Here is a 20,619-nt window from a genome sequence, read left to right on the forward strand (position 1 = left end):
TTTGGCTGACAGCAGTGGAATCTGATGTGATCTTCTACTGTTGTAGCTCATCTGTCTCAAGGTTTGACGTGCTGTGTATTCGGAGATGCTTTTCTCTTCATAACAATTGTAAACAGTGATTATTTGAGTTGCTGTGGGCTTTCTGTCTGCGCAAGTTAGACTGACCATTATCCTCTGACTTCTCTCGTCAACAAGGCATTTCAATTTGCAGAACCGACACTCACTGGATGCTTTTTTTTTTTTTAAATCAGCAGTTTCTGAAATACTCACACCATGAAGTCTAGCAACAACCACCATGCCATTTCCCCCCCATTCTGATGTATGATGATTAACATTAACTGAAGCTCTTGACTTGTATCTGCATAATTTTATGCATTGTGCTGCTGCCAAATGATTGGCTGTTCGGACAACTGCACAAATGGGCATTGGTACATTACTCCTGAAGTGTGTGAATATATAAACTATTATTCTGAACATAAGAACTTTGTGAGCTGAAATATTAAATCAAAGCAAAGAAAGGCCTCTTTCAAGAAGTTAAGAGATTATATGGCACTTCTGTTCATGAGTCACTAAGCTTCAACCAAAAATAATAACAGTGTCATTACAATAAGAAAATGGCAGAAAAATTAAGCAAAAGAGAAAAAATAGAAAGAAAGAGAGTGACACCCAGTCTCAGTAGCAACTCATGATTGGCTAGACAAAGAGCAAGTAGACCTTTCTCACCTTTATCACCACACTGCTGTTAGCGCCAGGTACTGCAAGCCATCATGCAAAAGACCGGCAATTTGGTCAGGAAGAGGATGGCAGGAAGCCAGGGAGGGATGGACCAGGGGTGGGGTGGGAGAATAAGGGCGAAGTGGAGAGGAAAGGAGGGGTGGCAAAGAGCGAGAGACAAAATTAGAGAGAAGAGTGAGCAGAGCAGCAAGTAAAGACAACATTCAGAGAAGGAAGAAAAATCGTTTTAAAACATCTACACCCTTTTTAATACACCAAAACAGACCTATATTGAAGATAAAGATCCAGACTAATGCAGAAAGCATGAGACAAGGCTGAGTAACTGCCTGGAAAACCAGCCAGAGAAGATTAAAGTGTATAAAGCAGTAGCTGCACTCTCATGCTTTTCCCTTATTTGGGAAAATTTGCAAAAAGAACTGCAGCTGGTTCACACCAGAAGCTACAGGAACATGGTACGAGCAAGCAGAAATGTCAGACATTTTGCACAGTAAAAAATAAATAAATAAAAATTAAATAAAATATTAAAAGAAGATCCACATACAAAAAGGTGACAACTTTGACAGTGTTCATTGCCCAAAATTTTTTTGTCCACGATCAGACTGTTGTCCTGTTATGACCTACAGTCTAAAATGGACACTGGAAAATTACACTGGAAAAATATGTTGCATCACGCAGCTGTTTCTGATAAACCTAAACCTCTGGGTGAAATCTGGTGTCTTCAGCAGTCCATCTTTTTTCAGTGCAAGGTCAATGCTTTGACATGATTTTTGCTTCAAGAACAACTCCACTGGATTTTGTTTTGTATTCACCTCCACTCTGCCTTGAAAATTTCATGCAAATTATAAAATTTACATTAAATTATAAAATAAAAGAATTTATTTTTTTAGATAATTTTAGATTCTTTTTCAGATTCTTTTTTTTTTAAGAAACATTTTTAGACCAGATTAAACAATTTCACACTTTTTCTTAGAATTGCATACAGACAGGTGACAAAAAATGTTTTAGTAAGGTATTTGGCCACCATTAGCCACCAGAAAGGCGTTTAAGTCTCTAGAGTGGTGAACACTATTCTTCCGAAAGATTTTCCCACAAGCTGATTTTTTTTAAAAATATTTATTTATTTTTTATTCTTTACATAATTTTCATCCTCATCAAACCATTCAGTGAGGCCTTCTTGACCTGTAGATGGGGTGGGGTTATCGTAGAAGAGACTGCGCCCATTAGGAGAGAAATGTTTCCTCATAATATAAAGGTCAGAAGTCAGAAGAACTTGTACTGATTTGCAGTGACGTTTCCCTCCAAGGATGAAAAGTGGACCCAAACCTCATGCACACAAAATAAATAAATGCCCCAAGAGCATAACCGAGCCACTACTTTTTACTTTAACCGTTCATCTGTCAAGTTGACCTCTGTATGAAGGAAACAGTCACTGTGAATGAATGCATCCCAGTTTCTACAGTCACACCATAAAGGAGGACATAAACTAGTGTCAACACAACTAGAACAACAAGTCCAGTCAGCATGTTCAGCTTATTTAAAGTGTTTCAAACCATTTCCATGCCAAGAAAAGGTCATGGAAGTGTGATTACTGAACGTACAGCGAGAGGAATAATTTATTACCATAGCAAAGTTTTTTTTTTTATATGTAGCAAAGCTTATTTTTTTCCATGTTTCATATATTAAAAAAAAGGTTTGTTCTTTCCATAATGGCAATTTTTTACCCATCCCCCGCCACTCCCTCGCTATAATACATACATACATACAAGTTTAAGGAAGTGTTTGCATTGTAGAGCACAAAAGAAAGCATTGTGATGGAATGGCGAGCATACCAACAAAAAATGCCTCACTCAACACCACGCTTATGAGAAGGAAAGAAATAAAAATGACAAGTGTCTACAATCCCCTCTAAAACTACTGGAATGGTAAGGCCATTTCAGTTGTATTTGCTGTAAACTGAAGACATTTATGTTTGAGATCAAAAGATGAACATGAGAAGAGAGTTCAGAATTTCAGTTTTTGTTTCCTGGTATTTATATGTAGACGTGTTAATCATAGAATATATTACATATATCAGGCCACCCAATCTGTAGGTGAAAATACGGGAACATAAGACTGACCGGTGTTTCTTGATACCCAGGTGTGTCCTGTTAGATTGACTGTTTAAAGAATAAATAGCTCTGGACATCTACTCTTGGTTTTAGCCTTAGTCTTCACCTGTGAAGACTAAATTTGATGTTAAAAATCACAACACAGGATGAAGATCAGAGAGCTGTCTATGGGAGAAACAAAGCCATTTTGAAGCTGAGAAAAGAGGGAAAATCAATCAGAGGCACTGCACAAACATTGGGCATAGCCAGTACAACAATTTGAAATGTCTTGAAAAAGAAAGAGACCACTGGTGTACTGAGCAACAGACAATGAATGGGTTGACCAAGAAAAACAGCAGCAGCTGATGACAAACCATGTGAGAGCTGTTAAGGAAAATCCCTAAGCTTGCATAGCTGCTTTTGGAACAAGCTCGCTAATCTTTATTGATGTTGTGACTCATGATGGGAGTGACAGAATGAATTCAGACATTTATAGGAACATTTTGTCTTCCAATTTACAGAGTAATGCATCCAAACAAACCAGGAAGAACTTTATTATGCAGCAAGACAATGATCAAAACACACTGCCAACTAGGCATGTCATGAGAACTGATACTTCATTACCAAGTATGTACCATCATTATTAAAACTTGACAGTACTTGTTTTTCTGGAGGAGCGTTGGTACCGATTGTTATGAAGGTACCGTGGTTGCAATCCTTCCGGAACTGGGGGGGGGGGGGGGGGGGGGGGTAGCAAATACGCACAAGTGTTTTAGTCGACCACAAGTGGTGAAGAAGAACGCCTACAAGCACATGGGAAAAACTACAGAAGATTAGCTCCACTGCGACTCGTTGAAAGGAAAAGTGGTATGGAATATGGAAATACTTCTCATTCGAGGCGGATGACAACGAACATATAATTGATGCTCTGAAGCCGGTGTGCAACCGATGCTATCGTTAATTTCAAACAAAGCGAGGAAACACCTGGAATTTGGCGAAGTACCTGAAAGACGGTCCTATATTGTGTTTGTTTGAGGCAGCTGGCATTGTAGCCGTGAAACCAGCTAACGTTATGCTCCATGTAATGTTAGCAATAGCCAGTTATTTGTTAACGACACTAACGCATTGCAGTGTTATAAACTACCTTCTAACGGGCCACCACGCATCGCCATTCAGCCCGTGTCCTATCAGCAAAATGTAGCCTAATGTGACTAATAATTATTCACATGTTCATGCTTTTAATAAATCTTTTTGGCCTGCCACAATATGAGTGAATTTAAACTAATGCTTGCATTCAGAGTATAAGGTGTGCACGTGCACGCTTAGGAGTGCACCTCCACTGCAGTCTCCACTCATTTTTAGACAGCGTTTGATAACTAAAATATACTCTCTCTCCAGGAGAGTTTTTAATTAATTATTTTTTATACCACACCGTGGTATCAACTTTGGTATCGAGTATTGTGTAGTTTTGGTGGTATCGGTACCGACTACTAGATTTTTGGTATCATGACATCCCTACTGCAAACTAAACAAAGGACTTTATCAGGGGGAAAGTCAATCACCAGACCTTAACCCAGTTGAGCAGCATTTCACCTAATAAAGAGGAGGCTGAAGGGAGAAACCCCCCAAAACAAACAACAACTGAAAGAGGCTACAGTACAAGCCTGGAAAAGCAACACAAAAGAGGAAACCATCAATTTGGTGACGTCAACGAGTCATAGGCTTGATGCAGTTATTGTAAGCAAAGGATATGCAACCAAATATTAAGTGTTATTTACTTTAATTTACTTCAATCTGTTCCTATATTTTTGCTCACCTAAAAATTGGGTGGTCTGATAGAAAATGTTCCATGTTTTACAAATTATTCTACTGTTTAATGGATCAAGATGTAAATACCAGGAAATTAAAACTGAAATCCTAACCTCTCATCTCATATCAATCTTTTGATCTCAAACCCAAATATCTTCAGTCTACATCAAAAACAACCGAACTGGCCTTGCCATTCCAGTACTTTCAGAGAGAGGACTGTAAGCTGCAGAGAGACCTGTACAAATTTGCTATTCAGAGGAAACGAAGAGCAACGTTTGACATTGCTCAGGTGTAAGTATGTTTTATTCACTTCTCAAGATCTTGGAAAAGGAAACCATAATTTCATGCACATGTAAATCAGATGATAATAGCTATAACACACAATACAGGAAATGTGTGTGGTTAAAAAGTCTGGAAAGAGGAAAAGGCAAATATAAACACACACTCTTTTGCAAATGAAGGGTGTGTACCATTAGTACCAAATTTTTACTTTCAATTCAAACCTTAATAACACTGTGCTGGCTGTGAAACCACAAAAAAGTAGAAAAAAAAAAGAGAGAAATCTACAGAGATTCTACCGATCAGTCATCGTGGCAGAGTACACAATGTACTTTCAGTGAAAAGTGGGGGGAGAGTAGGGTTCCTGTTTATGTGATTGTGTGTAATTTTTAGGAAGATTCAGTCGCTTTATGTAAAAAGCATGACACGATCAACACCAGCAGTTAAACTTTGACTTTCTGATTAAATAAAATAAATTAGTAATGCCATCAGAGCCACATAAAAATGCATGCAAATTTTAACTAGCTTTGCCAGCAGTATACCAATAGATATCTTTACTGAAGCCATCTGTTGGCTTTTACCATATTCATTTGTGAATAATACACCTATATAATGCCTGACAAACACTTAATCGGTCTACTACACTACCACAGCATTGTTTTTGACACAGTTCTGTTTCACACACCTTCTGTCTATCAAACAGAATCCTACATTTGCCTTTAATGTGGAAAAACCAACGAATGGTTTGCATGTTTGTCTAAATGGACATCTCTGTAGTACACACTATATCCAGGCAGTCTCCACCAGAACCTGTGTGCACTATATGACCAAAAGTATGTGGATGCCTGACCATGACCCCCCAAACGTGGGCATTCTCCAAACTTTTGCCACAAAGTTGGAGGCACATGACTGTCTACAATGTCTTTGTATGCTGTAGTTTACCTTCATTTAAACTAAGGGCCCCAAACATGTTCCAGCACGATAATGCCCCTGTGCACAAAGCAAGGTCAACGAAGACATGGTTTACCAAGGCTGGAGTGGAAGAACACGAGTGGCCTGCACCAAGTCCTGACCTCAACCCCACTGAAAACCTTCGGATTAAATTGGAATGGCGACTGCACCCCAGGCCTCCTCACCCAACGTCACTAATGAACTCACTAATGCTGTTGTGGCTGAATGAGCAAATCCCCACAGACACACTTCAAAATCTAGAGGAAAGCCTTCCCAGAAGATAAGCTATTATAACAGCAAAGAGCATACTAACTCCATAATAATGCCATGTTCAACAAGCACATATGGGTGTCGTGGCCAGGTGTCCACATATTTTTGGCCATAGTGTATTTTTGTTTATTATCCTGGTCAGGATAAAGCAGTTACTAAAGATGAATGAATGAACGAGTAAATCTCAATAATACCACATATCGCTAAAAAAACCTGAAAAAACATTTTTATACAATTACACACATTAGCAGAGTTGAGAAGGACTTACCTGGTTGATGACGTAGACACCGTAGTCGAGCTGCTGCCGCTGCAGGATCGGGTGCAGGTAATACAACCAGAATTTGAGGTGCTCGTCTCGCTTTCGGAAGGGGATGATGATGGCCACTTTCTGCAGAGCTACGCAATCTTTGGGTTTGAAGCGTCCTCCCTCCTGCAGCGCTGGGTTCTCATTCCTCACCTGATCAAGGCTCACTGGAGTGGAAAACTCGACTCGGAGTGGACCCACTGCAACAGCACAGAACAGTCTTTAGTTAGTTTCACAGCAACATCAGCCATTAATGCAATGCTAACAATCAGCACGGACGTCTTGCCTTTATAGATCTTTAACCCCTACACGTGTATAAAATTCCTCATCCACATTTCCAAACAGACTTTTTTTTTTATACCATAACAATTTACTAACAATGGCCCTCATTCATCAAGCTTAATGCTTAATGCCATTAAAGAAAATCCCACAAACCTTCATATCCTACTCATGCTGCTGAAAGTGTAAATTTACCAATTAGAAGACTACATAATATAAACCTCAACTTCAAATCATGTAATTTGCATGAATTATGCTAGCCAACTAGGTCAGGGACTAAGTATACCATGGAGAGAAGTCTGTGAAAATAAACTAAATAAATAAAACTGCTCATAATTGATAAATGAAGCCCATATTATATTATATTATATTATATTATATATACACACACACACACACGTATATACATAAAAATATACGTTATACTGTACATGCATTTAAAGCTATGCGTAATGTTGTGAAAAGTCCACAAAAATGTAGTTCATTTTATCATTTGTGTTATATGAATTTTAATAAGACTGAAAAAAAAAATTATATAATAAGATTGTCAAACATAGGGCTGTTTCTTGTTAAGTGTGTTTCCTGGAGGCAAACGGCTAGAGGGGTGAGCCTCATGGATAGTCATTGAAGTTCTGCTAAATTTGCCTTAACACCTTGACAGTTCCAGGGGTTTATGTCAATCATAATATGTTTCTCTACTTATACGTAGAATACATGAAGCTCCTAAGATGAGCGGAAAATTATCAAGGTAACAGGAGACAACAAACAAAATTCAACAACACTCTCAATACATGATCGAGAGTGAAAATCCGAACATACTCAGTAGTGCAGTAGCGGCTCAACAGTTAAGGCTCTGGATTAATGAACAGAAGGTAGGAGGTTCAAGCTCCTGCACTGCCAAACTGCCACTTTTTGGCCCTTGAGCAAGGCCCTTAACCTTCTTTTCTCCAGAAGCACTGTATCATGGCTGACCCTGCACTCTGACCCCAACTTACTAACAAGCTGGCATATCCGAAGAAAAGGATTTCACTGTACTTTAATGTATATGTGACAAATAAAGGCTTCTTCTCCCATCCAGCTAGGTTTAAATTCAGCTTTTTGGCCTCATCTGTATTTTCCAGTAAAAAATAAAAAAAATTGGACGAAACCACTGATTGTTTGCAGAGAAAAAAAATGGCAACAATCTTGGGTCAGGAGGTTCATTTGTATAGTACAGCAGACTCCCAGCATAATTTTCCCTAGACAGCCTTTAAGGTCTTGGAAGCAGGAAGATCTGGAATGAAATCTCAATACTCGTGTCTAAACATACCGCCTTTTTTTTTTTTTTTTTTTTTTTAAATGTCGTCTTGGCCCCATGATGTGCCTTTCGCCTTGTTACATTGCTTTTATTACCATCATCGACACACAAACGTGCAAATTCATACTTAAGAGGGAAAGGAAGAAGTTAATGGCTTGTTAAGTTGAAAAACATGTAATTTCTACGTGTCTTCTATTTTATTGATTCACTCATTTGAATTCAATCAGGTTGTTCACATACCACAGAAACTCACGCTGACCTTAAGATCTGCTTATTTACTTGATTTAGATAATGCACTATGTTGGGAAGATACACGATGACTGAAAAAACTCTTTAGTTGTTGGGGAGAGAGAGTAATGCGATGTTAATCAAAGCTCCTATTGACATAACCAAGGTTGATTCCACCACTCACTGCACTATGCACACTGGCAGGGAAGATCTGAGGTACGTTGAAACCCTGACTACGTTTACATGGACAGCAGTAATCTAATTATTGACCTAACTCTGAGTAAGATAATAATGTGATTAAGGTGTTTACATGAGTCGCTTTTAGACTACTCCTTTCATGTTCCCGTTTTACATGTTATAGAACATAATTAGATTAACGGCACGTCATTACGTCACCGCACCACGCCGTCCGACGTCCCTCCAGAATTGCACGTATTAACATACAGTTCGTCTTTGTTATGGTACCGTATATATATAGTTTTGGGTGTTTTTATTTAAAAAAAATTTTTTACCAATGCTTCCAATGCAGTTAATTATTTGTCATGCTATACGTGCTAATAGACGACTGCTTGAAGCCGTGGGCTGCGTCCCAAACCGCCTACCTACCTACTGTATAGTAGTCGAGATACATGTATTTCGCCGGCTATAGGCCTATATTAGGCAAGTATGCGGTTTGGGACACAGCCGAACTCTCGTTTGCAGTAAAACGGTTGAGCACTGCCGTGTGTGATCGTGTCCTGTTGCAAAACGCGGTGAAAACTCACACAACATTAATAATGTGATTAAGGTGTTTACATGTCTGAAATACACGTGCATAATGCAACTAAAACAGGAGTACTCCACATCCTAATTCGATTTGTGTTTACTTTGAGTATGACCTTAATCAGATTAAGGTAATTAAAAATTGCTGTTTACATGGTAGTTTCTTAATCAGAGAATTGTCTTAATTGGGTTAATAGTGGATTATTGTTGTCCATGTAAACACACTAAGTGATTACATGTGCTGCTAGGACAGACCACCACAGCTGTGTGCTCCATCAGAAACTTTTTTAGACACAGAAAAGGACTTTGGTCTTTATTAATACACTTAACTAGCTAACTGGCTTACCATATGTTGTTATATTACGTCAACTACAAGTTTTCAGCCGCATCAATTAAGTTTTCAACCAAAACATGGGACTTGGCTGCACATCGTAGCTTTCATTTGCATTCTAATGGACTAGCTATTGAATTTATGATGTGTCAATAACAGTTCTTCAGTGTTATGTAAAGGGGGAAAAAAAGCAGAGCTATAATAAAAAAAAATATTGATTTTAAGGAACATCAGTACCTTAAGTACTTGACACACAGATCAGCAGCTTGGATATAAGCCAGTGTTAGCTTGCACATTTATTCCAGAAACTACCTATTGGCTGGCTTACTGAACTGAAACATGATTAACCACAAACTGAAAGAGCAAGACTGACACTGACTCCGTGCTTTCACAATGCTGTTTTGGAGTTATAGATAGGAACAAAATTCCCTACCTAAAAAGATTTATGTCCTTACACAATTGGACTGGAGGCTGAGAAAACCCATTCTAAAGGCAGCAAGATGTCAGATGAGCATAAAAGTTGCAGGCTTCAGAAGTCATGCACTATTGATTTTCCAGCACTGAATCAACTTTTTCTGTGCTGCAGGCTTAATTTGTTGAATCTCTCACATGAAACTCAGAGGAAACTCTGGTAACCAATGCTGTTCAGTGAAAATTAACTTCACATAAAGGAATGGCTTTGATCAAGCATTTTGATGTGTCAGTTAACAGGAAATAGGTTAAAAATTCACTTCCATTATCGATTCTACTTTCAAAAAGTGCATTGCGATCGGACAGACATTTAAAATTGTATAAATATCGAAAAAAAATTGCAAATAAAACCAACAAATGTCATTTAGGTGTATTTATCAAGAAATAGTCCATCATTCTTCATTAATATAACTTCAAAAGTGTCTTTACTCAATTAAAATAAGCGAGATGATAGCACAGTTCTTGAGGATTAGCGCAAAATGGAAAAACTGAGGTGCGATTAGAATAGATTTATTTTTCAAGTTCTCACACAGCCACAAATGTGTCTCTGATTAAATATATATTTTTTAAAAATACAGTTAGATAAATGTAGGTCCTCATAGATGCTTGTGACCTTTGGATCCTAATGTAGCAACAAAAAATGATCTGCACAAAGCCTGTGTTGACCCGGAATACAAAACTCTCTCAGAAGCTTACCTCAAGTTTAGCTTTCACAGGCAGCGCAACTTAAACATACAATTGAATGCTATGACGACAGGACTGAATTCACTTCACATCACAACACACACACACACACACACACACACACACACACACACACACACACACACACACACTACTACTACTACTACTACTGTGAAAACTCAGGAGATCATGTGAACACCAAATCTTGTGTCATTTGGATGCACAAGTTGCTTTTCATCTAAAAAGATTTGGCGTTTCAAATGTTATCAGTTTTGGGTCACCACAAATCATAATAGTCATGTTTATAGACACAAAGAGACTTTAAATCAATGACATCTAAAATTGTGAAACACTCCACATTTCACAACAAGGCTATTTTTGTACTATAGTCTGGATCTTATCATTTCTGCAGTGTGTTTGAATGGTCGAGATCACGCTGTTTTACCAGTCAGTCATTTTCTCAAAGATACAGTATGAGGAATCAACCTTTATACAATTGAACACTGAAGTACTCTAATACAAATTATCACTCAGAAATATGCCAAAACATATGGAAGCCCTAAGCTGCCAGGCATTATTAATGTTTTTTTGCTGTTTTCACATGATCTTGACATAACCAAAAGCTCTTTACACACAACATAATTTTATCACGAGAAAATCTCGTGCCTTGTGAATGTGACCGGTGTTTTATGCACGTTGGCATCTTTGCCATTATAAGTGTAATGGAATATATAATGTAGAAATGGGCTTTATCTCCGCATTACTAGAGAGGGGTGTCCCCTTCTCAAGTGTGGGACACTAATGTAGAAGTCGTCCTGCCGGGATGAAGTATTTTTGTAGGCCACCCCAGAAGTTAGCATCACCATGGTTCCCTAGACAAAAAAACCAATAGGATTTTTCCATTGGCTTTTGGATTATTGCAGAAAATAAACTCTGTGACCAACAAAAGTTTATGATTCTTACATGTTTTTTTCATTAAGATAATCTTCACAAATCAACTTATATGGATTTTGAAGCCGAAATACAATCGGCAGAAGTAAAAAGCTAATGTTAGGCTATAAACGAACTACACCACGGTCGCATGACTTCAACGTCACCACTGCTACGCTTCCGACAACTCTTTCAGTCTTTATTTTAAAAAAAAAAAAAAAAACACTATAATTGTTACTACACTACACTATAAACTAATAAATCTACAAGTTGGAAAGTTTGAGTTTGAACAGCTCGCAAGAGCACGAGTATAAAAACAAAGAGGCTGTAGCAGATGAGTTTTCTTGTTCGGCGTGATGACGTTTAATGTCCCCAACAACCTCTGTAATACCATTTAGCCACTCTTTCAAGACACATAAAAGATTTCAAAAATCACGAGTGGGGTATTACTGATGCATTTTATATCATAGTATAAAATGTGAACATATCGAGTTTGTGTTAACCACAGACCTTATTTCAGGCATTTAACCAAAAACTCATTAAAAAAAAAAAAACACTGACTTCGGGAAGATGGATGTCGAGTACACAGAAAATTTAAGTCAAGATCACAAGAAAGAAAAAAAAATTAATAATGCATGGCCGCTCAGGGCTTCCATAGAAAAGACTATTTTTCTCCACAACAAAACAAAGATGAGCTAATCAACATATGAATCTTAACTGACTCTGCCTGGTAAATCTGGAGGGATTTAAAAATAAATAAATAAATAAATAAAATTACAGAAAAGCATGGATGAATTATTACAGATTTTTTTTTTGCAGTAATTAAATTAAAGGTAAACATATTCCAATGATGTTCCTGACATACTAGAAACAAACAAACAAAAAGATTTAAAATGTAAACTAATTTTTCTATAAAATGTTGTGCCTCTGGTTGTTGTATGATCTTGAGAGTAGTAAAGGCTCTTGTGTTGCCTTTCTGCAATAATTGGTTTCTCAATTGCAACATGCCCTTCAATACTACTTCTTACAACCAAAGGATTATTTTGGTGCCATTTGACTGTATGGCTGCTAGACACTGAGCAAGCATTTTACAGAATTTTTTCTCTCCCTGAAGGAAATTACCTTTAAGATGAAAACCACTTTTGGTTAACCACCCTGTTAACGAGTTGAAAGTGTCTGAACAGACGGTATCCAAATGCAATGCTTGGCATGGTGAAATAGTGAAGCCAGTATCTAGGTGGGAGTGGCTTGTAAGGAGCTGCACTGATTAAAGTTGTTGAATGCAACAGTGTTTTATTTTCTTAATGCAACTAACACATTACAGACTTTTAATTCAGCTACCTAATTCAGTCTTGAATTTCTTTTTTTAAAGAAGTCAAGACTGTTTTTTGTTTATTTGCAGATCTGCTACTCCTCCGTCAGTTGTAGCTTAGTTAGATCTTCCAGCAGGACGATGACCAAAAACATGAGTCCAAACACATACCAAACTGGTTCAATGACCACAGAATCAAGCTTTTCACAGAGCCATCCCAGTTCCCTGACCTAAACCTATGTGGGGAGCAGAAAAGGAGAGCTCACAAGAGAGAACCTAGGACTGGAAGAGGTGGTTGGATTCTGTATAGAGGAGAGTTCTCAAAATCTTCAGACTCTATTCTCTGATCTCATCAAGGATTATAGGAGTAGGCTTTGTACTGTTATGCTGACAAAGGGAGGTGGCACAAAGTAGTAAATGCAGGGGTGCCAATAATTGTATTTGTGATGAAAAGCCTTTTAATTTTCTTAGACTGAATTTAGTTAAAATAAAAAGGTTGAATTGTGGGATTAAGCTAATTACACTACATGGCCAAATGACCTTGATAGCCATATTTGTACCTTCCCTAAAGTGTTGCCACTAATCTGGAAGCACACAAATGTCTTTGTATATTATAGTGTTATGATTTCTCTTTACTGTGACTAAAAGGCCCAGTCTTGTTCCAGAAAGACAATGCCACTGTGCACAAAGCAAGGTCCATAAAGGAATGGTTTAGCAAAGTCAGTGCGTAAGAACATTAGTGAAAAGCTTTCCCAGCAGAGTGGAGGCTGTTATAGCAGCAAAGAGGGGACCAAGTCCATATTAACAGCCAGGGTATTGGAATGGAGTGTGTGGGTCATGTGTCCACAAACATTTGGCATACAGCGTGTATGGTTGAGATGACAATAAAGCACGACTTCACTTAACTTCAACAGTTCTTACCAAGGGTGCCAATAATTCTACACGCTCAGAAATGAAGGCGCCAGACTGTACATTTCCCTGTTGCTGGGGTGGCACCATTAAGGATACATCTTGGAGCCGTGGTGGCTAAACAGCTAAAGTTCCATGTTACTGATCTGAAGATTGGGGGTCCAAACCACAACACTGCCACTGTTAACCCTCTCTGCTCAAGGGATGCTGCATCATAGCTGACCCTGCACTCTGACCCTAGCTTCCTTACAAGCTGGGATATGTGAATAAAAGAATTTCATTGTGCTATAATGTCCATCCATCCATCTTCTATACCACTTATCCTTTTCAGGGTCACGGGGAACCTGGAGCCTATCCCAGGAAGCACAATCACAAATATTCACACACCCATTCATACATTACGGACACTTTGGACATCCCAATCAGCCTACCATGCATGTCTTTGGACTGGGGGAGGAAACATGCAAACTCCGCACACACAGGGCCACGGTGGGAATCGAACCCCGACCCTGGAGGTGTGAGGCGAATGTGCTAACCAGCATCAAGGAAAAGAACTATAAGGTTGTCTGCATCAACACTGGCTCCTCTTTCCCCAATATCAACAATTAATCATGAATCAACACAATCACTTTTCCCATTACCATATCACTTAAGTCCATGTAAATGTGTTAATAGAAGAAAAATTCTATTTCAACATTTATGCACAGCTTTTAAGATGGAGATCAGTGCAGTTCCTCCAATCACTTGCTGCAGGGACTTTAGACATTATAATGAACAGATCTGAGGCAGTATCCACTCCTTAGAGTACAATACTGGCTAGAAACTTGATGTTAGAACACTGGAAATCAGGAACAGTACCAACATTTGAGATGTCATTCAGAGAGTTGGGGAATGTGTCATATCTAGAACAAATCAACAACTTAATCTCCAAAAAAATCTCCAGGAAATGCATTTTAAATTTCAGGAGTCATTTATTAATTTGCTGAACTAATATATTGAATGGTTACGCATTTTTGATTGTCCCGCTTTAAATGTAACCCTGCACAAGAGATCTTATCATTTCCAGGTGCACTGATTGTGCTTTAACCACCAATGCTGATTTATTATTGTTTTTGTTTTTTTGTTTTTTAGAAAAGAATTATTGCCAAAACCTGATTAGATAATTTTGTGCATGTAGACACACTCACTAACTACGTTTACATGGACAGGAGTAATCTCATTATTAACCTTATTCTGAATAAGACAATACTGTGGTTAAGGTGTTTACATGAGTTGCTTTTAGAATATTCCTTTCATATTCCCGTTTTACATGTTATAGAACATAAATTGATTAACAGCACGTCATTACGTCCTCATGCCACGCCGTCCGACGTCCCTCCAGAATTTCACGTACAATCAACATACAGTTCGTCTTCAGTTCTACCGTATACAGTTTTGGGTGTTTCATTTTTTATTTTACGAAAGCTTCAAGTGCGGTTAAATATTGGTCATGCTATACGTGCAAAGAGACGACTACTTGAAGCCAGCAGCTGCGTCCGAAAGCACGTTCTTACCTACTATACAGTAGCCGAAATACATGTATTTCGCCTACTATATATACATATGTATTTCGCCTACTATACAGTAGGTAAGTACGCGGTTTCGGACGCAGCCGTGCTCTCTTGCTTGCTGTCAAACGGTTGAGCACTGCCGTGTGTATGTATCCTGTCGCAAAATGTGGTGAAAACTCCCACACTACATTAATAGTGTGATTAAGGTGTGTACATGCAGACATGCTTAATCTTTAGTCAGATTAAGGTAATCAATAATCGCTGTTTACATGATAGTTTCTTAATAAGAGTATTATTTTAATATTGTTGTCCATGTAATCATACTGTCACAACTGTTTGTAATCAGATCAGTTTTCTTTGCGAAAAATAAGTCTTTCTTTGTTTGACAAGCACATGATTATATCACCATGATTAAGCATGTCACTTGAACTGACTGATACAATGTTTGACAAAGGACAGGCAACAAGATAGGCGTTTCTCTTTCTGACTCAGTATCAACTCATGATTAAAGACTGTGTGTTAAATTCTCTGAAATGATATTGTTTGCTTTTTAAGCACACTGGTGCCATACCTGCAGAAAATGTTCCTGGACGAAGTTAAGGAATACTAAACAATATATTTGCACAGCCTCATGTGTAAACGTATTTAAGAAATAAAAGTTGGTCAAACTGGATATAAAAAATAATTCTTTACAGTGTACAAACAGTGTTAGCTAAAATCTGATTCATTACACCTAGTTTCATACTAGAAGCAGCTTTTTTCTTAGCCCTGTATCCCCAAACTTTAGCACACCAATTGAAGTTGGTCATGAGCCTGAGCTGACAAGGACACTGTGGCAAAGGGGTTATCATTATCACTTCACACATCCTCGATTTGAGCTCGATCCTGAGGTTACGCTCTGCAAGGAGTTTCATGTTCTTCGATGTCAGTGTCCTCTGGCTTCTCCAGGTTCCTCCCATTGTCCAAATACATGCAAATAAGTGAACTGCCCCTAGGTGAGAATGTGTGCATGAATGGTGTGGAGTGTATTCCACCTCACACCCAGTGTGTCCCAGGATAATGAAGGGACTACACTGACGACCCTGCATGATTCAAGTGTGATGTTTAATGGGAGTCAAATGCAGATATGGTTCGGATTCAGCATGTGAACTAACGAATATACAACAATATCCGACCTGTGTCATAAAACAGTGAGGAAAAAAATCGGAATTGTTTGGTGATGTAAGTGCAGGCAATTTCACCCATATCAGATGTGAAACCTGGGGTCAGCAAAAAAAACATTGGAAATTGGAAAACTCTGACAATATATGACCACATTTGAGCAAACGTTGTCTAAACACAATCATAAGAGGTTTAAAAAGGTTTCATACCAAGCAAAGGAGACGGATCAGGGCATTTTTCCAGCTCTTTCTCTTTAACAGTGCTGTTAGAAGCTAAAGTGCTGCTTGTATTTGGTTCTTCGGTGCTTCCTGTGTGCGCTTCCAGTTTCCTCTGGACCTGGTGGATTTGTTGCTGGTTTTGTACAAATGATTGTGTGAAGTCCAGCGATCTGACATAATAAACTACAGTGACAAAGATGTGCAGGAAGCAAAGGAGCACAACAAGAGTGCAGGTCTTATGGAGGAAATTAAAATTCACATTTGGATCGCGCATCTTTAAATAAATTTAAAAAAAAAAAAAAAAAAAAAAAACGAAAAAAGCAAAAGGCGATTAAGCAAGACCTGTTACTCTAAGTCTAGCTAGCTATGTGTTGATGTAAATTACAGAGTAATATCTAACTAAATAAAGCGGCTACATCAAAATAAATACTACATCTACATACACCTCGCTTGATTTGGCACTGTACAATCAAGAAAAAGAAAAGAAAATCCAGTGTTTGCAAGGAAATTGCTAAATAATAATAATAATAATAATAATAATAATAATAATAATAATAATACAAAGATAAATACTACAGTTTTGACCTTTTTTAATCCAATTTACCTACCTCACTTCCTGTTCAACAAACATTTCTTAGTTTTCTATACAGCCTGTCGGTCTATATAATGTTACCAAAAAAAAAAAACACTAAATAACGTTACTCGAATTTTTCTGTAAATTTCTAAAACCCATTACCATAACATATGCTGTTTAAAAAAAATGTTACATGTCAGTGCTTCATTAGCGTTAGCATGCTCACTCGGCTAACTAGCTAGCTTAGCTAAATTACTCGTGACTTGAACGAACTTTAATCCGCTTTTCCTTCAGGCAACTTGTCGTCCTTTTCGGTACGGTTCTCCAACAGCTTTAAAAGAACCCCACGGTATCAAAAAAAAGAAGAAGAAATGTTAGTCCAAGGAAAGTTATAAAAGTGACAGTAAGCCGTCGTAATGCGTTCTAGAACGCACTACTTCCCGTTACACTGGGAGATAAGGTACGCCTCGCGCTCGAAGAAGCTCGCGTGAACAAAAACACGTCATCAGTTCAGTACTCAAGACGGCTAGTGATGCACGCGCCCCTCAAACCTCTAAACTCAGTACATCTATCCATCCATCCATCCATCCATCTATCTATCTATCTATCTATCTGATTTTCTGTATTTTTACCCATTGCACACGACACACGAATATTTAGGAAAATAAATATTTTCTTTCTACTTCTATCTACTGTGCGAGTTTAAAATATGAATTAAGCTTTAACTTTAAACTTCTACAAACTTGTTTGTTTCCTAATATTACTGTACTCATTCAGCTGTGTATATTTTCTGACATGAAAGTTTAGATTCTTCAAACTTCTTTTGAAGTTACTTCTAATTTTAAAAAGAACTACAACTATTTTCAGTATTTTCTGTCTTATTTTTAGTGTCAACTTTAAAGTGTAAATTAAAACATAATGTCAAAGAGAGAGAGAGAGAGAGAGAGAGAGAGAGAGAGAGAGAGAGAGAGAGAGAGAGATGCCGGAAACTAAATTGAAACTATTTGTGATATTTATTGAGTTTGAACTCCTCCTAGTGGTTGCAATGGTAATTAAAAGTCCTTTCACTTTACACTATATGGCCAGAGGTTTGTGGACGTACAGTAGTTAGGCTTCACCTTAGTGAAGTCGATGTATAATCATAGGCAGTTAAATGGGAGGATAGTAAAGCTGAATTTAAATAATTTTAAAATGAAATATAAGCTGCTTCTGCACTTCTGCCTTGCGTTGTCATGCTTACTGCAGCACTGTGCCACTAAAAAAGTATGTACAAAATACACCAACACACCACGCAAGCACTCCCATAACCTGCTCATTTTTGTCATTCCTATTTTTTTTTTTCAAGTGTGAAATATTGTCATCAATCATAGCATTAACAAATTTGTAGAACTTACCCAGCTAACAGGTCGTCATTAACTCTTTAATACAATATGAAGGCATAGGGATTGCAGAAAAAAGAATAGAAACAAAAGTGGAAGTTTGCTTTCAAAATGCCCAGCTGATGGTTTTGCTTCACTGCAGTGTGACAGTTTTTTTTTTTTTTTTAAAGTAGAACAATTACATATATTTTATACCTGCAAATCTTGTATTTGTTTAAAAAAAAATACATATGTGATGAGTCAGAAATGAGTCAGCATGAGAGTTTTTATGCAGTTCTCGTGTGTACCTGTGTGTATGTGCCTCTCTTGATAGATGATAGACTGTAAAATTGTGTTGTTGTTTTTTTATAATTCACACAATACTATAGGTTTGAAGCTTCCAGAAAATGCTCAAATTTTCAACAACTAAAATGATAATAAACCATGATTTTAGTGTGCTCTTGACAGGACCACTAAAAATCTTTTTTTTTAAATCCTTATGTCTTGTTTTCACCTAATAGAGCTGACACAGCTTGCATGCACACAAAAAAAGAAACATAGCTAATAACAGATTATCAATAAACCTAACTGATTCTTGATTAAATAGCCTAATGTACATTAGACTTAATGGCTGATGGGTGGCAGAAGTGGACCTTGCCGTTACGGAATATGGATGCACATTGAAATCACATTAGCCTCCAACCATGGTGTAATATAAGAAAAATCATAAATATAAATACATATCAATATTCCCTTTCATTGTCTCATGTTTAGGAAGTATCCACTTATGGGAAGGACAAACTGTGTTGAATCTGCTTCGATAGACAGGAGCATGTGTTCCAACGCTGACTTGGGCTCCGTCCTTCCCACTAGCATTTACTATCTAGTAACACTTGCCTGTTACATTTTTTTCCACTTGTGCCACAGATGTTTCACTTCACCATGTCAATGTATCAGAGTCTTGATAATTTTTTTTACATTTTTTTTTTACATTTCTCATTATGGCAGGACTCATACTAACCTAACTAAACTAACAGATTTGACCTATAACTCCACATGCACTTCAGCCAATCACTGAACACCATCTTCCAACAATCAACCACTGATCACCATAGTTCCCAATGACCAACCACTGATCACCATTGTTTCCAACAACCAATCACTGTTTGATCCACTTCTTTGTTGTTTGATGTAAACTATTTTTATGGCTATATTTACAACTAATAAAATATATTTATTTCATCTGTATATGCTAAACTTCTTTCATGTTGGTCTGTTGTCACCTCGGTTTAATGGATTCCTACCTATTTTCCTGATAGTGGTACCAGTAGAAATTACCCCAGCCTCATTTTAACTTAAAGAGTGCAGTGCAGCAGCAATTTAGTCCTTTAGTTTGCCCAGCTCTGTCACCATTTCATCTGTACATTCTTTTCAAACAATTCAGCTTCCAAGCTTCAGCTTTCATGCTAATTCTGCCATAAACATAATTGTGTTCTTCATCATGTAGAAATTGTATGAGCTGAGCCGATTCTCTATCATAACTCAGTGCAATTGCGTTGTATCCTTTGTTTTCACTGACATCACAGTGATCTGTGCAATTACCCCCAATGCAACATGTTTTTAACTACATAGCCATTTTGAGTCCCTCGCTAAACACCTAATGGATTGGTCCTGACATGCAGATAAACCTTCTTACCTGAAATTCAAAATATTTCATTTAATTTCTTTTAAAAATCTTTCCAATTTGTAAAAAGACATGGAATACTCCCACATGCAACTCATACACCCCAGGTGACAATTTACCAGCAAGATGGGTGTTGAGATCTCTCAATATTGTTGATAATCTTTTGATAATCTAATTAAGTCACAGTGGCTTAGTGTTTAGCATGCTTGCCTCACACCTCCAGGGGTGGGAGTTTGAATCCCGCCTCCGCTATGTGTGCACAGACCTGCATGTTCTCCCTGTGCATTGGGGTTTTCCACCAGGTATTCCGGTTTTCATCCCAATACAAAGACATTCATTGTAGGCTGATTGGCATTTCTAAATAGTCCATAGTGTGTGAATATGTGTTTGGGGGGTTTCTCCACTTCAGGATGTGAAATGCTGCTCAATTGGTTAA

General features: G+C 37.8%; 1 protein-coding gene across 2 annotated transcripts in view; it reads right to left on the reverse strand.

The window, feature by feature from the left end:
- Positions 1-17,634, reverse strand: part of b4galt1l (DP-Gal:betaGlcNAc beta 1,4- galactosyltransferase, polypeptide 1, like) — a 41,119-nt gene extending 23,485 nt beyond the window's left edge. Inside the window, exons 1-3 of one of the 2 annotated variants that reach the window (XM_017490430.3) lie at positions 17,176-17,633; positions 16,559-16,737; positions 6,400-6,635 (exon numbers count right to left, since the gene is read on the reverse strand). In XM_017490430.3, the coding sequence (XP_017345919.1) occupies positions 6,400-6,635; positions 16,559-16,737; positions 17,176-17,198 (438 nt within the window). In that variant the 5' untranslated portion in view covers positions 17,199-17,633. Of the gene's footprint in view, positions 1-6,399; positions 6,636-16,558 lie in introns of both variants that reach the window. The other variant, XM_017490424.3, reaches the window with a different exon arrangement.
- Positions 17,635-20,619: the final 2,985 nt, after the last annotated feature.

The sequence above is a fragment of the Ictalurus punctatus genome, chromosome 2, assembly GCF_001660625.3.
Source record: "Ictalurus punctatus breed USDA103 chromosome 2, Coco_2.0, whole genome shotgun sequence".
Lineage (NCBI taxonomy): Eukaryota > Metazoa > Chordata > Actinopteri > Siluriformes > Ictaluridae > Ictalurus > Ictalurus punctatus.